The 13,472-nt window shown below is 50.4% G+C and overlaps 1 protein-coding gene across 1 annotated transcript in view; it reads left to right on the top strand.

Moving 5' to 3' along the window:
• The window catches only part of LOC119452589 (uncharacterized), a 55,876-nt gene extending 47,183 nt beyond the window's left edge, over nucleotides 1-8,693 (top strand). The window contains exon 9 of the mRNA XM_037714638.2: nucleotides 8,478-8,693. Within this exon, the coding sequence (XP_037570566.2) occupies nucleotides 8,478-8,629 (152 nt within the window). The 3' untranslated portion in view covers nucleotides 8,630-8,693. The remainder of the gene's footprint in view (nucleotides 1-8,477) is intronic.
• The last annotated feature ends 4,779 nt before the right edge of the window (nucleotides 8,694-13,472 follow it).

Raw genomic sequence — 13,472 nt, 5'->3', positions numbered from 1 at the left:
TATTTCAAAATATGCAAATGTCACGTAGCTGGACAGAACCATAGCAATGTTGTTGCCGTCCCTTGGAGATACTCGGCTATTTTTTACATTTCGCCTAATTAGATAATTAGTCGTATTTATTCATCAACTTCTCAATTATTATAATTAGAGTAAAAGTGTCAATGAGAAAATTGTAGAGCAACATCAAAGACTCCCGATACAGCTTTGTATTGCTCAATACGCGCTACGTAGAAGTGTTTTTCCGAGCATGAAAGAAGCTCACGAATGCACGCAAAGTGCCTCGAGCGGCCAGTCGCGCGGCAATATTGCTGTATTCGCGGGTTTCGTTCACTCTCGGAAAACACTTTTATGTATCACGTATTGAGCAACAGAAAGTTATACTGGGAGTTTTCCATGCTGCTGTACAATTCTCTTGTTCATACTTTTTATCCAATTATAGCATGAAAAGAGTTGATTAATCAATTATGAAAATAATTATGTAATTAAACGGAATATAAAAATAATCTGAGTATCTCCAAGCGACGGCAGACAACATTATCTTGGTTCTGTCCTGCTACGTGACATTTTAATATTTCTAAATCTTGGTGCATGGTAGTTAGGACACCCAGTATATGTCTTTTACATGCAGCAAAATTTGCACAAACTACTCCGGCACACAGGAGGTTCTCTCTTCCGCAGCGGCTTTCGAGGTTTATTTGACCGTGTGAGGTTCTTTGGACAGTTTGGCAATAAGGTGGGAATCCTTCTATCGAGCGCTCCGCGTAATATTGCCTCGTGTCTAGCGCGGCGATGACGACGGCATAAGACACATCGGCACTTATGAAAAACATAGCAAGAAGAAGAAGAAGCAGTGACTAGCGCGCACTATTTTAAAACCGTCCGTTCTTGCTACTGCCTCTGCCGACAAATGCGTTTCGTTTGCCCCTCGAGCTTTCGATGTCGTGACATTATGCCATCGATATCGTATCCTCTGAAAAATGGCTGTGCACACATGGTCGGTAGGCGTTAGAGTTCGGTCTGCCCTCAGATTTGCACGGCGCCACTGCTCTAGACCGCTGTCGGACGGCGCTTTGAATAAAGGCACACGCTCCGCACAAGTCAGGTATCCAGAATTGCAGTTCGGAACGAAGCACTTTCTAGCCATTTCAAACGCCCCTCAGAAGGCCGCTGCCACCTTCGTCGAGGGCCCGTGGCGACAATACCCAAGCACAAGCTCATGAAACGAACGCGAACAAAAATCGTGCCTTCGCAAACAGCGCAACCGCACATGCAAGCAGGAAGACGAAGCAGCGGCAGCACGCGCCTTGCCGCCGAGGCTGGGACCGCATACCGCAGCGCCCTCTACGACGGCGCCGAACCAGCTGCAACCAAGCCGAACATAATCTGGACGCGAGCCAGCGGCGCTTTCGCGCGCGTTGGGGGGAGAGTGTCAGCACCTCTCCTTACTCTTACACCGTGCTTACGCCAGCCGCCTTCTTTCCCCTGCTGAGCGCAAATATTCCATCACTGAGCGCGAGTGTCTGGCTCTCGTTTGGGCAGTGGGAAAATTCCGCCCCTATTTGTACGGCTGGCAATTCACAGTCATCACTGACCACCATGCTCTGTGTAAGCTTTCATCTCTGAAAGATCCTTCTGGGCGCTTTGGCCGATGGGCTCTGCGCCTTCAAGAATACAACTACTCAGTTGTATACAAGACAGGCTGGTTACACCAAGCTGCGGACTGCTTGTCGCGCCATCCTGTCGACCCACCTGACGTTTGTATGGCCGGCATTCCTGTCACCGTTCTCTCTTTGAGTGCTTTTGAAGATATCGGAGCGGAACAACGCCGGGACGACTTCTTAAAAGACCTTATTCAACGGCTGACTTCAACGACGCCCGACCCTTCCCTTCGAATGTTTGAACTCCACGATGGCATCTTGTACCGCTGTAACATGCGCCCTGACGGCCCTGACCGACTCTTAGTTGTCCCTTCGCATCTGCGCCGGACTGTTCTCGCCCAGCTTCATGATGTGCCGACTGCCGGTCACCTTGGCGTGTCACGGACTTACGACCGCATTCGTCGGCGCTTTTTTTGGCCTGGTCTTTACCGTGTCGTCTGCCGTTATGTCGCTGCGTGTGACCTTTGTCAACGACGAAAAAAGCCGACCACACTCCCTGCTGGCCGCCTTCAACCACTTGACGTGCCATCAGAACCATTCTTTCGTGTAGGCGTTGATCTTTTAGGCCCTTTTCCTACGTCTGTTTCGGGAAATAAGTGGATTGCTGTAGCAACAGATTACGCCACCCGATACGCAATCACACGGGCTCTTCCGACAAGCTGTGCAACCGATGTCGCCGATTTCCTACTAGAAAACGTCATCCTTCACCACGGTGCCCCTCGACAGCTCCTTACCGACCGAGGCCGCTACTTTCTTTCTAAAGTTGTTAATGACATTCTACACTCGCGCGCGACTAAACACAAACTTGCTACTGCTTACCATCCACAAACGAATGGTCTAACCGAGCGTCTCAACCGGACCCTCACTGAGATGCTATCCATGTATGTCTCCGCTGACCATCGCGACTGGGACGTTGCATTACCATTCGTTACCTTTGCCTACAATTCTTCTCGCCACGATACCGCAGGCTTCTCTCCATTCTTCCTCTTATTTGGCCGCGACCCTACACTACCTTTCGACACCCTCCTGCCTGATAGCCTGCATTTCACATCAGAGTACGCCCGGGACGCCACAATCGAGGCACAAGAGGCACGCCATATTGCCCGACGTCGACTTGTGGACTCGCAGGAAAATCAGCGGCGCTTATATGACACTCGCCATCGTGACGCCCACTACACACCGGGCGCCCTGGTTCTCCTTTGGTCTCCGTCGCGACGCGTTGGCCTCTCGGAGAAGTTGCTTTCACGCTACTCTGGTCCTTACCGCGTCTTGCGTCAAGTAACCGACGTCACCTACGAAGTCGCCCCTCTTGACCCCACCGTGGCTCAGCCTTGTTCCGACGTAGTCCACGTCGCGCGTCTTAAGCCGTATCACTCGACCGCCTCCTAACCAGCACCGGGTCGGTGCTTCAGCCGCCGGGGGTCATGTGACAGAGCGATGAAGAAGACGTTTTGCGAGCACTTGAAGAAGACGAAGCTCGGGACTTCGCCTGCTTACTATGATCTTGCCAGCCACTGCCAGTCATGTAAATACGCTGTAAATACATTTCTTATTTCTTTTCCCCGTAACATTTTTAACAGGTGCTGACATACCTCGGGCAATTAATATCTGGAGGACCGACTACTTAAACCTACATTTTTGTATCCACAGGAAACAAAGACGTGCACCAGACATGCTAACGCATAGGAAGCCGTATTTTCTGATAAAAACGCGACTAAATGTTCCAAGCTTGATTGGATGACTCGCGAGGATAGGGCGTATGAGCAGAATTTAAATTTTGAGATGAGTGAAATCTGGGGCACATATTTACTTGATGGTGCCGCATGAGCTGCAGCGTTTTTAGAAAAGGCTCATACTTCCGACACTTGAGGCACATCTCGTACATACAGCATGGACGCCGACCAGTAATTGCTTCTTGAGAGCCAGTACTCTCCCATGACAATAGCAGTGGATTTCACCGAAGTGTTGCCGATGTATATTAGGTTGTGCAAATGTGCGCCGGTTGAACTAGCTTGATACGCTCTAAATGGTTAGACGGGGTTTTTTTTCGTACGAAGAAGGCGGGAACAATGTTTGAAGAGGTGACTGCGGCCGCACCCGGCGAATTTGGGGTACTCTCATTGTGACAGTTTTCATGTGGCATTCATATGCACCTCTTCGGCACGGATGCCTTCGATTTGGGTACATATTCCCATTTCCTATCATAGAGGTCCCGTATAGGATGCCACGAGCCTTGCGCACGCTTGTACATATTCTGCCGTACCTGGCGATAGCCTACCACAGCCGCAGATGATGTACAATTACACTGCCAGTGGTTGGACATCGGGAGGACCGAGACCATTCCGGGAAATCTCTATAACACTACCTTTGGAGATGATAACACCCATTAGTTACCAATACCCAAGCGAGGGGACGTTGCTCTCCAAGCCTTTAGTTTCTGGTTGAAGCATGATTTGTTACCACTAGTTCCCGCATACGCGGCGGATTTTCAACGACTAAGCCACCGCTGCGGCCAAAAGGGTGACTCCCGGTCTCATGCCGGCAATTGGCCTTCAGGTGGGTGCCCCTCCCAAACGTTAAAGGCCCCATGAAGTGGCCGAACACCAGACTGGGGCGCGCGCTTGCACTATCTACTTGCGGGTAAGTGCCGCACGCTGTCTCCGTTTCAGAGCACCTTCCACAGGCGCAGCGGGGGCTCCAAGAAACGCTGCATGTGCAAATTGCCGACATAGGACTCGCAGCAATTCTTGTGAGTTCACGTTACGTGTGGGAGTATCGTGTTCCTGTAATACGAGTGGAGCCCGGGTGGTTGAGGCCGACACAGGTGGATTTCCGCCCCCTAGGGCTCGTTCCCTGATGGGCCACGTGGTGTGTGGCATGAGCCGTGTGCAGATGCTGAAATGTGTTGCGGCCCTATATAATGCAGCCAATAGGATGCCGTGAAAATTGGCCAACTGTTGATGTAGCAGAATAGGTGGGCTAAGGCTGCGGAATGTTGCGTTCCCGTATATTCTTGGCAGTTGAGGCTGCGCAAACACACACAAAAAAAAACAGAAAGAAAAACATATTTGGAGGTTCTTGGCGAGGGCCGTGAGGAGGCCAATGTCAGCCTGCTATAACAAAGAATAACCAATCTCTAAGATGCCACAGCACCCAGTGGAGGTTTCGTTCACGCAGTGCAATAAATTGAGAGAATCCGCCTTTTGCATTGGGCTGTGGCGCCACCTTAGCGGGCTCCGCGAGAAACAATATGTACGGCGTCGGGGCCCCGCAGGACGCAGAGGCAGGCTGCAAGAAGCCAGCTGAAATGAGTTTGTGCATTTGTCAGTCGTTGTAATTTTCGTTTTGTGTGAGTGGCCGCTTGTTGGACAGGATGCCTAGGCCGGCAACGACTCTGGTGCGACTTACAACCGCAAGTCGTCGAAATACGATCATGGGATTTCGTGCAGCTACGCCGACAAAACAAGTCACCCTGCAATATGCCTCTGAACGAATACATCGCACCGTAACGCGATTGACACAGTGCCTACGCTTCTATTCCTGTTATTCTTATTTATTCGATCGTACCGAATATGAGTCCAAACATGCTTCAGAATTTGAAATGCACAAACGTGAGCACTCGCCAGCCGCCCACATCAAGTATAAGCTGGGGTCGATTCCGCTCAGCGGAGGTTAGCCGTATCATATATATATATATATATATATATATATATATATATATATATATATATATATATATATATAACAGCCGAGTTCATGAATTTGCCACTGTTAGACCTGCACTGAACGTACGCTAATAGGATGTTAAAAACTGCTTTTATAGCTGAGTCTTGACCACAGTGGCCATAGCCCTTTGAAGGGGCGACACTGCGCCCAGAGTATTTATGCAACGCGAGAACGGCGCATTTGTTTACAACGGCACGCGTACGGCCACCGCTCACTGTTAGCTTCAAGTACAGCAGAAACCGTGCACCGCTTACACGAAAAAATAGAGATGTTCAAAATATATATGAACACTTATCATGCACTTATCACAAGCGATCGCACGGAGACGAGAAGGCATGAACGTCCCAGGCACATCGTAAGCGGCGACAACGACCACCTAGCCACACTGGCACGCGAAAATACCGCTGCCTGCTGTAGTCGCGTGGCAACGAGCGGTGTGGTTGCTTACGATGCAGTATCGAAAGGGCCATCACTTGTTGCCTGTTTAGCATAAAAGACAAACTGGGTTTTCGGTAGCTACTAAATCTGGCAGCATAAAAGTACACTCTCCGTAATTGCACTTCGTTCACGGAAGCGCCGGCGACTGCGACTGACAGCCTTCGTTCAAGAACGGTGCTTGTACCGCGGTATTAGCACTGCGCCGTGTCGCCGCTTCCCACTCTCTGTGGGTGCATCGTACTATGCTAAGATTGGTTCACTTCAAGTCGGTAAGGTCAGGACCGAACTATATAAGCAGTTTCCGTCGTCGTACTTGCTTATCCTATATTTCAGGTCCGCCGGTAGCGGACGAACTCGTAGGCTGTGTTAGGCCTAATGAAGCTGCCTAAACGAGATTGACAACGCCTCAAACTTAATGTGCAGGGCTGTAAAGGGCTTGAAATCGTGCATATCAGCGTCGGAAGCACGTTTCGACTCAATGTGAGCGTCAATAAATACATACACGAGCGCATTTACTGCGATATTCACGTTGTCGGTGCGATGTTCTCACTCGGCGGCCGCTCGCACGGCGTTGATCACACTGGTTTTGTCTACGTCGTCGGCAAGAATGCTTATCACAGTACGATCACTCGCTGTCGTCGGTCGTGTCGTCGGTCGCTTCTTCGTCATACTTGTACGAAAATATAGGTACCCCACTGGCACAATATGACAACTACAGCCGGCCGAGCGTTGGCGCCGGCGTCAGGTCTACTTCTGACCGACATCGGTGTCGTGTCGGCATAAATTGTGATGTACCGGACGTTAACCGAATATCACTGCGAACAGCTGAAGTTTCTACCGAAACACAGCGCAAATACCGCGTCGTCGACCGGCACAGCGCCGACAATAAAAGAGTTCGCGTCCTCGACGACTATGCTGCATACGCGCGCGCCGTCAGTTGCACGAACCACCGACGCCGTACAAAACGTTTTCGGCGCTCGCCGCTAGGGTGTAGCGCATGCGCACTCCGGACATGCAAAAAGTGGATTATGTCCCCATGTACTCGGCATGCGTGGATTCGAGCCAGAACAAGACGAAGAAGGTGACAGTCATAAGTTGGGTCGTTACAGTGCCGCGAGAGCTTCTGTCTGACGATGGCCCAACGTAAATGGGTACATGAATCGTTTGCAGCTCCGGCTAGTGGCCCGCCCAGGTAGGGGTTCTGGGAAAGGTAATCAGCGTCGTATAGCCGTGTAAATCTCGGATAAAGCGTTTCAAAACATTATACGTCTTAACCACAACAACGGCCTAGTGGTTGCGCATCCACCTGGTTTCCTGGAGACATGGGGTTCGACTTCCTGGCGGCCGGAAACCCACCAGGTTTTTGGTGTGACTTGTCACCACTTGCCACCGCTTGTCAAAACACAAAGAGCGTTGCACCGCTTCGTGCGCACCTGTGGGAGGCAAGCTAGAGCCGCTGCCGAGTACTTACCAGCAAAACAAGTGCAAGCGCGCTCGGGGCCACATTCCTGGCCATTATCGGAGTTGGACTTTTGTACCAAATGTGTACTTGCCAAAGCCGACTACACCCCACCTTTTAGGTGTTTTGAGACGCCACATTGGTAATGGCCGCAATGGGAGTTGCCCAGACGCATGCTGCATGGTTTTGTCGTGCCAAATAGTGCTCCATACGAGATTGACATGGTAAGTTCGCTTTCCCCAGGCCAGCTTGCCTTTAAAGACAGCAGAGTGTCGGACCGGGCGATGCCTGTGGCCGTTTGGGTAATCATCCGGTAACTGTCGGCGGAATGGTTTTTAAAAATCACGTCCTTCCGTAACAAATGCGAACACAGAACCACGAGGCCACGGCGTTGATGGAATTCTTGCTTTCAAATTTCCCCTTTTCGTGAGTCAGTGCGAGGAATTCCAAGCAAACCTTTCCGTCATTCGGACGATTCTTAAAACGAGTACCATGTGATCCTTGCCACCAGCTTGTCCAATCACAGGCGATTTGTTCATTCCAGGACTGTACGCGCACGCGTAGAACTTTTTATACAGATGGCAGTTAGGTGACGACTTCTTAGCAGCACTTTTTTTCATCCACTGCAGAGGCTTATTGACTGTGGCATTCTGCTACTGTATTGGAAGTCGACGATTCGATTCTCGGACACGGTGGCCTTAGTTTGATAAGGGCTAAATGCAAAAAGGATCATCTACTTAGATTTGGGCGTGCATGAAAGAATTCAAGGTGGTGAAAATTATCAGGGACAGTCTACTGCGGTGCCTGTCAACAAACACTAGTTTTGATTTGGGAGATTAGGTTCCTTGAGTGAAATATTTTTAGCTTTTTTCCACATTATAATTTCTTGCTTTATAAAAAGTACGATATAGTGAAACTGGCGAAGTTGCACATGCTTTCTTACTTTCAAACATATTACCAGAACGATCTCTTTCATCTAATAAGCGGTGTGGAGGTTTGGCTTAAATTCCTAATGCTGACAAAACATAAACTTATATGTAGGCGTGGCAGATTCGCTTCAAATAAATACAGCTGGGTGAAGGATTTCAATACTAACTATTTAGTCTAAACAACAATGAAATCAAAAAGTGCACGAATTATTGCATCGACGTTAAATTGTATTGCGGTACAAGTGTATTTTTTTCTATTTCTTTCAGCATTTTCGCAATGCTTACTCTGGAGGCGAGCAGCCGCTATAGAACCACAGCGTACTCCATGCAGGAACGCATTCAGAAAGCTGTGCACCCAATATAAGGGACATAAATTTGTTTACACAAAGGAAAGATGCACCCCGAACAACGACATATAAAGGCCGTTCCTCCATACGTATTTACTATTGCAGGATGTTGTTCGTTTACGTTACTTGAAGCAAATGTAAGATATGAATGTGTAGGATAGACTAAATAAAATTTCAGTGGTCCCGGAACGTTCTTGAGTGGTAGTCTTATTTTTGCTTAAAAAATTAAACAAATTTAGTAAGTAAATAATTTGCTACCGGTGCAGCACTTAAGTATAACCATTCTCTATTAGAGAACAAAAGAACTAAGTATATTTGCTCGTATCGATTTTCAGAAAAGCCTATCTTTATCTTCCATTGGATCGAAATCTCGCTCAATGCACATACTAAATGCTAGTAAAATGTTTGTCTATTAACTGCTAAGCCGCGATCGAATATAGACCACAGAAAGAGCAGGCCAATGCGAGACAAATCACAGAGCATAGCACAGACTAGTCTTCCTCTAAATTTGGATAGACTTCGATGTTTTAGTGAACATGTGCCGGCGCACCGAGGATAACAAATCACATGAAATTTTGGTAACCACTCTGTCCCTCGAGCCCCTGTAGCGGACACTTCCCTATGTAAGCGCAGCAAGCAATTTGTATCAGTGCATTTATGCCCGTCGCTGAGACTTTGGCATTTGCAGAGATGTATGGATGGATGTAAACAACTTTATTAAAATCCAGCGAAGTTTAACGACCCGGGCTCAGGTCTCCCATGACGGACTTCGAGGCCTTACCTCGTCGCCGCCTCCCGGGCCCCTGGATTTGTGTATTGAGGTTGGAGGTGCGCAGAGCGGCGGCCCACTTCGACGCAAGAGCCTCCAGAGCTACTGCCATTTTCGCTGCTATAACAGGACACCCCCGCAACATCTGTGAGAGTGTCGCTCTAGTTGCCTGGCATAACTTGCAAAGAGCACTCGGGTATTGCACGGGGAAAATGTGCCGCAATCGCACCGGACTGGGGAAGATGTGTGTCTGCAGTTGGCGCCAGACGACTGCCTGGCGACGTTTCAGTTTGGGATGAGGTAGGGCCAGTATCCTCCTTCTTAACTGGTAGTGCTTGGTGATATCGTTATATTTGACTAAGCGTTCTTGCGTGTTTCGCACCAGGAGGTCCGAACTCGAAGTGGGTGTCTCTGACTCGGTGCGGCGGATCATTTCTTGCGCAAAGCGGTGTGCCATCTCATTCAAGTTAGGGGGGCCCTCGTCGGTGGGGATAGCGACGTGCGCTGGGAACCATATGATCGCGGTGCTATCGAAGTGCTGTCGACCAGCCTTCCTTAGGATCTGAAGAGCTTCGGAGGAAATACGCCCCCGCGTGTAGTTACGAACTGTGTATTGTGAGTCGCTAAGAACTACCTCGCAGAGGGGGTCGGTAAGCGCAAGCGCAATCACAACCTCTTCCGCTGCTTCTGGTTATTCCGTGTTGACACTACAAGCGTGCGTAAGCCGAGAGTTAACGTCTACGACCACCGCCGTGAAATGGTGTTCTTGTGTGTACTCTGCCGCGTCCACGAAGCGCGTAGTCATCTTCCCACCAAAGGAGTGCACCAGTGCCTCGGCACTGGCCTGGCGACGGCCCCCATTATGTTCGGGGTGCATGTTTCGAGGGCTAGGGGCGACAATCAGCGTGTCGCTGATGTCGGGTGGAATGACCTGTTTCTGACTGTGTTGGACATGGTAACTGAAGCCGAGTTTCTGCAGGATGTTCCAACCCGTGGCTGTCAGGGACATGCGTTCGAGTTGCGAGGCTCTTTGCGCATCCACGATTTTCTCAAGCGTGTATACCCTTAGCTGTAGCAGACGAGAAGTGCTCGTGGACTCCGGTAGGCCATGGGTGATCTTGTAAGTTTTGCGTATAAGGGTGTTGAGTTTCTCCCTTTCGGCGACATTCCAGTTGTGGAAGGCAGCCACATAAGTTATGTGACTGATTGCAAAGGAGTGTATGAGGTGCATGACGCTGTCCTCCTTCACGCCCTTGCGCTTGTTGTAATGCGTTCGATCATGCGGGTAGCCGCTGTAACCTTGCCTTTGATCTTGCGGATGGCTTCTGCGTTTGACCCGTTGGCTGCTATATGCATGCCGAGGATGCGCATCTTCGGGACTCGGGAAATACAGGAGCCGTCTCGCGTATACAGGAGTATTTTCTAACATTGACGCGATTCGCCGGTAGGCTTGGGCCGACGGCGCGGGCGGTGCAGGACCAGCTCCGATTTGAGTGGAGATAGTCGGAGACCCGTGACATGGAGGTAGGTTTCTACTGCAGAGACCGCTGCCTGTAAGGTGCCTTCTATCTGACAGTCACTGCCCTTGTCGACCCACAGGGTGTCTGCATACATGGTGTGATGGAGGCCGTCAATCTCGTCGAGGTAGGCCGAGATACCCAGCATCACGATATTAAAAAGAGCGGGGATATGACCGACCCTTGAGGAGTGCCAGCGCTTCCTAGTGCATGTCCATCGGATGTCATGCTGTCGACCTCGAGGGTCTGTGCGGCGCGACAGGAAGTCTCTGATGTAGTTGTAGCTTCGCTCGCCCATGTTGAGCTTGTTAATTCGGCTCAGGATTGCTGCATGTGCTACATTGTCGAATGCCTTTTCCAGATCCAGGCCAAGGATGGCCCGGGTGCCGCTAGTTGGGTCGTTCATGATCTGGTGGTAGAGCTGGAGCATAACGTCTTGAGTGGAGAGGTGTTACCGGAAGCCCATCATAGTGGGTGGGTAGGCTCCAGTGTCATCGATGTGGCGGTTGATACGGGTGAGGAACGCATGCTCTATAACCTTCCCAACGCAGGATGTGAGGGAAATGGGCCGCAAGTGATCCGGGCTGGACGGCTTGCCTGGCTTCGGTATCAGGACTGCCTTAGAGCATTTCCAAGCCTCTGGGATGCGACCCGCTCGCCAGCATTTGTTGACGTATGCCGTAAGAGCGGTGATCGAGACATCATCGAGGTTTCGTAGAGTCTTGTTCGTAACATTCTCGTGACCAGGTGCTGATTTGCCATTGGAGAGCTCCTCAGATCTCTGACTCGTGAAATTCTTCATCGAGCGTCGCGTTTCGATCGCCGGTGTAATCTCCGTGTTGGACATCGGGTCGTTGAGGGAAGTAGTTGTCTAGCAGGCGTGTCACCATCTGTTGATCAGTCTTGGTAGCCCGTTCATTGTGCAAAAGGCGCTGCAGGTTGGCACGTTGAGCAGACTTGCCCTGCGTTTCCCCCAACAGGTGACGGAGGAGACGCCACCTGCTGTCATTGCGCAGCTGATCGTCGACTGCATTGCAGATGTCGTATCACTGCTGGCGGCTTAAGGTCCGGCGATGTTCTTCTAGCTGGCGATTGATCTGTGCGATCTTCTTACGAAGCTTTCGGTTGCACCGTTGCTTCTTCCATCTTGCGTATAGTGATGTTTTGGCTTCCGAGATGTGGGCTAGTCGGCTTTCGATCTTATCAACCTGGACTTCGGGTGCCACCGGCTGTGTCACCCTGTACATGTCGCCATTGAGTGTCTCCATCCATGCCTCGATGGCATCGATGGTCCTCTCACTTCTCTGTTCGACTCGCTGCTTTCGGAACGTGTCTCAGTCCGTCCATTTGAATAGCTTAGGGGGAGGAAGTGTACCCGCCTGAGGAATTCGTGTTTCTATGATCATGTGGTCACCACCGCGACCTTCAAAGGTATTGCATCACGTTGCTTGAAGCCTGTTTCGCACCGCCGTCAGGTCCGGCGTCGTGTCCCGTGCCGTTGACATGCCCGTGCGAGTTGGCGCCGTGGAATCAATCGGTAATGAGAGTTCTGCATCATGCAGGTCCTGCCACAGGCGTCAGCATTTGGCTTTAGTGTAGCCATATCCCCAGGCCTCATTCGGGGCGTTAAAGTCACCCCCCACGAGAAACGGGTGAGCGCCCGCTAAGGCAAGCGTCCCCCGAAACAGAGAGAGGAAACAACGCTGCTAGTGAGCTGGATTACTACATACGTTGATGAGAAATGCACTGTTTACGTGTTCTATTAGGAAGGAGATCTACGAGTATGTGTTCTGCATGTGTGCCGCGTATGGTGTTCATGTATTACGATCCCTTTCCGTATTAAAATTGCGAGTCCTTGATGAACGGGAATTGGTGAGGCATGTACATTGTAACCTGGAAGCTTTGGTGTGGTGCCTACTGTTTCCTGTATCATTATGACGTCGGGCTTGGATTGCGCGTGTCGAACGTATTGTTGCAGCAGTGGTTGCTCTTTGGTGAAACCCCGATACTTCTACTGACACATCAAGAGCTCGTTAGTTGGGCTGGCCATCGTGGTGCTGTACGTGTGCATTACCTGAGATAGGGATAGTGTGAATGACTGTAGGTCCCATGGTGGGCATCACTGGCCTGCCTTGGCGAAGGCCTATGTGAGTCTCGATTCTGTCTATATGGGTTTTAACCCTGTCTGTGCGAGAAGTGAGGTTAGTGACCGCAACGCGATGTTGCGGATCGCGGTTTTAACTTCAGCGAGCAGCTTCCTCATTTATTCTTGTTCTTTGCGTCAATCACTTACTGTGGATTCGAGCTTGTCGAGCTGTTGAGACTCGGAGCTGGCCGCAGCGCGTTTCCTTGCGGGCGGCGCCACACTGTCGTTACAGTTCGTGACGGCAGTGGGGACTGAAGTTGGTTTAGGTATAGATGGCTGCGCCATCGACTGTTTAATCTCACGGATTTCTTGGGTTAACTGTTGCATGTTTGTGCATAACTGGGCATTTTCGCGCTGTACTGCTTCTAATGCCACATCTCTAGGGTCCCTCTTATTGCTAGGCTCTAAGGCAGTAGCTCCCTGAGCCCCACGTCTCAGCGAGCCCTCAACCGCATCTGCCCAGATCATCTTGTCAGGTAGGCA

This window comes from Dermacentor silvarum, chromosome 5 (genome assembly GCF_013339745.2).
Source record: "Dermacentor silvarum isolate Dsil-2018 chromosome 5, BIME_Dsil_1.4, whole genome shotgun sequence".
Classification (NCBI taxonomy): Eukaryota; Metazoa; Arthropoda; class Arachnida; order Ixodida; family Ixodidae; genus Dermacentor; species Dermacentor silvarum.
This window is presented reverse-complemented; position numbering and strand designations above follow the sequence as displayed.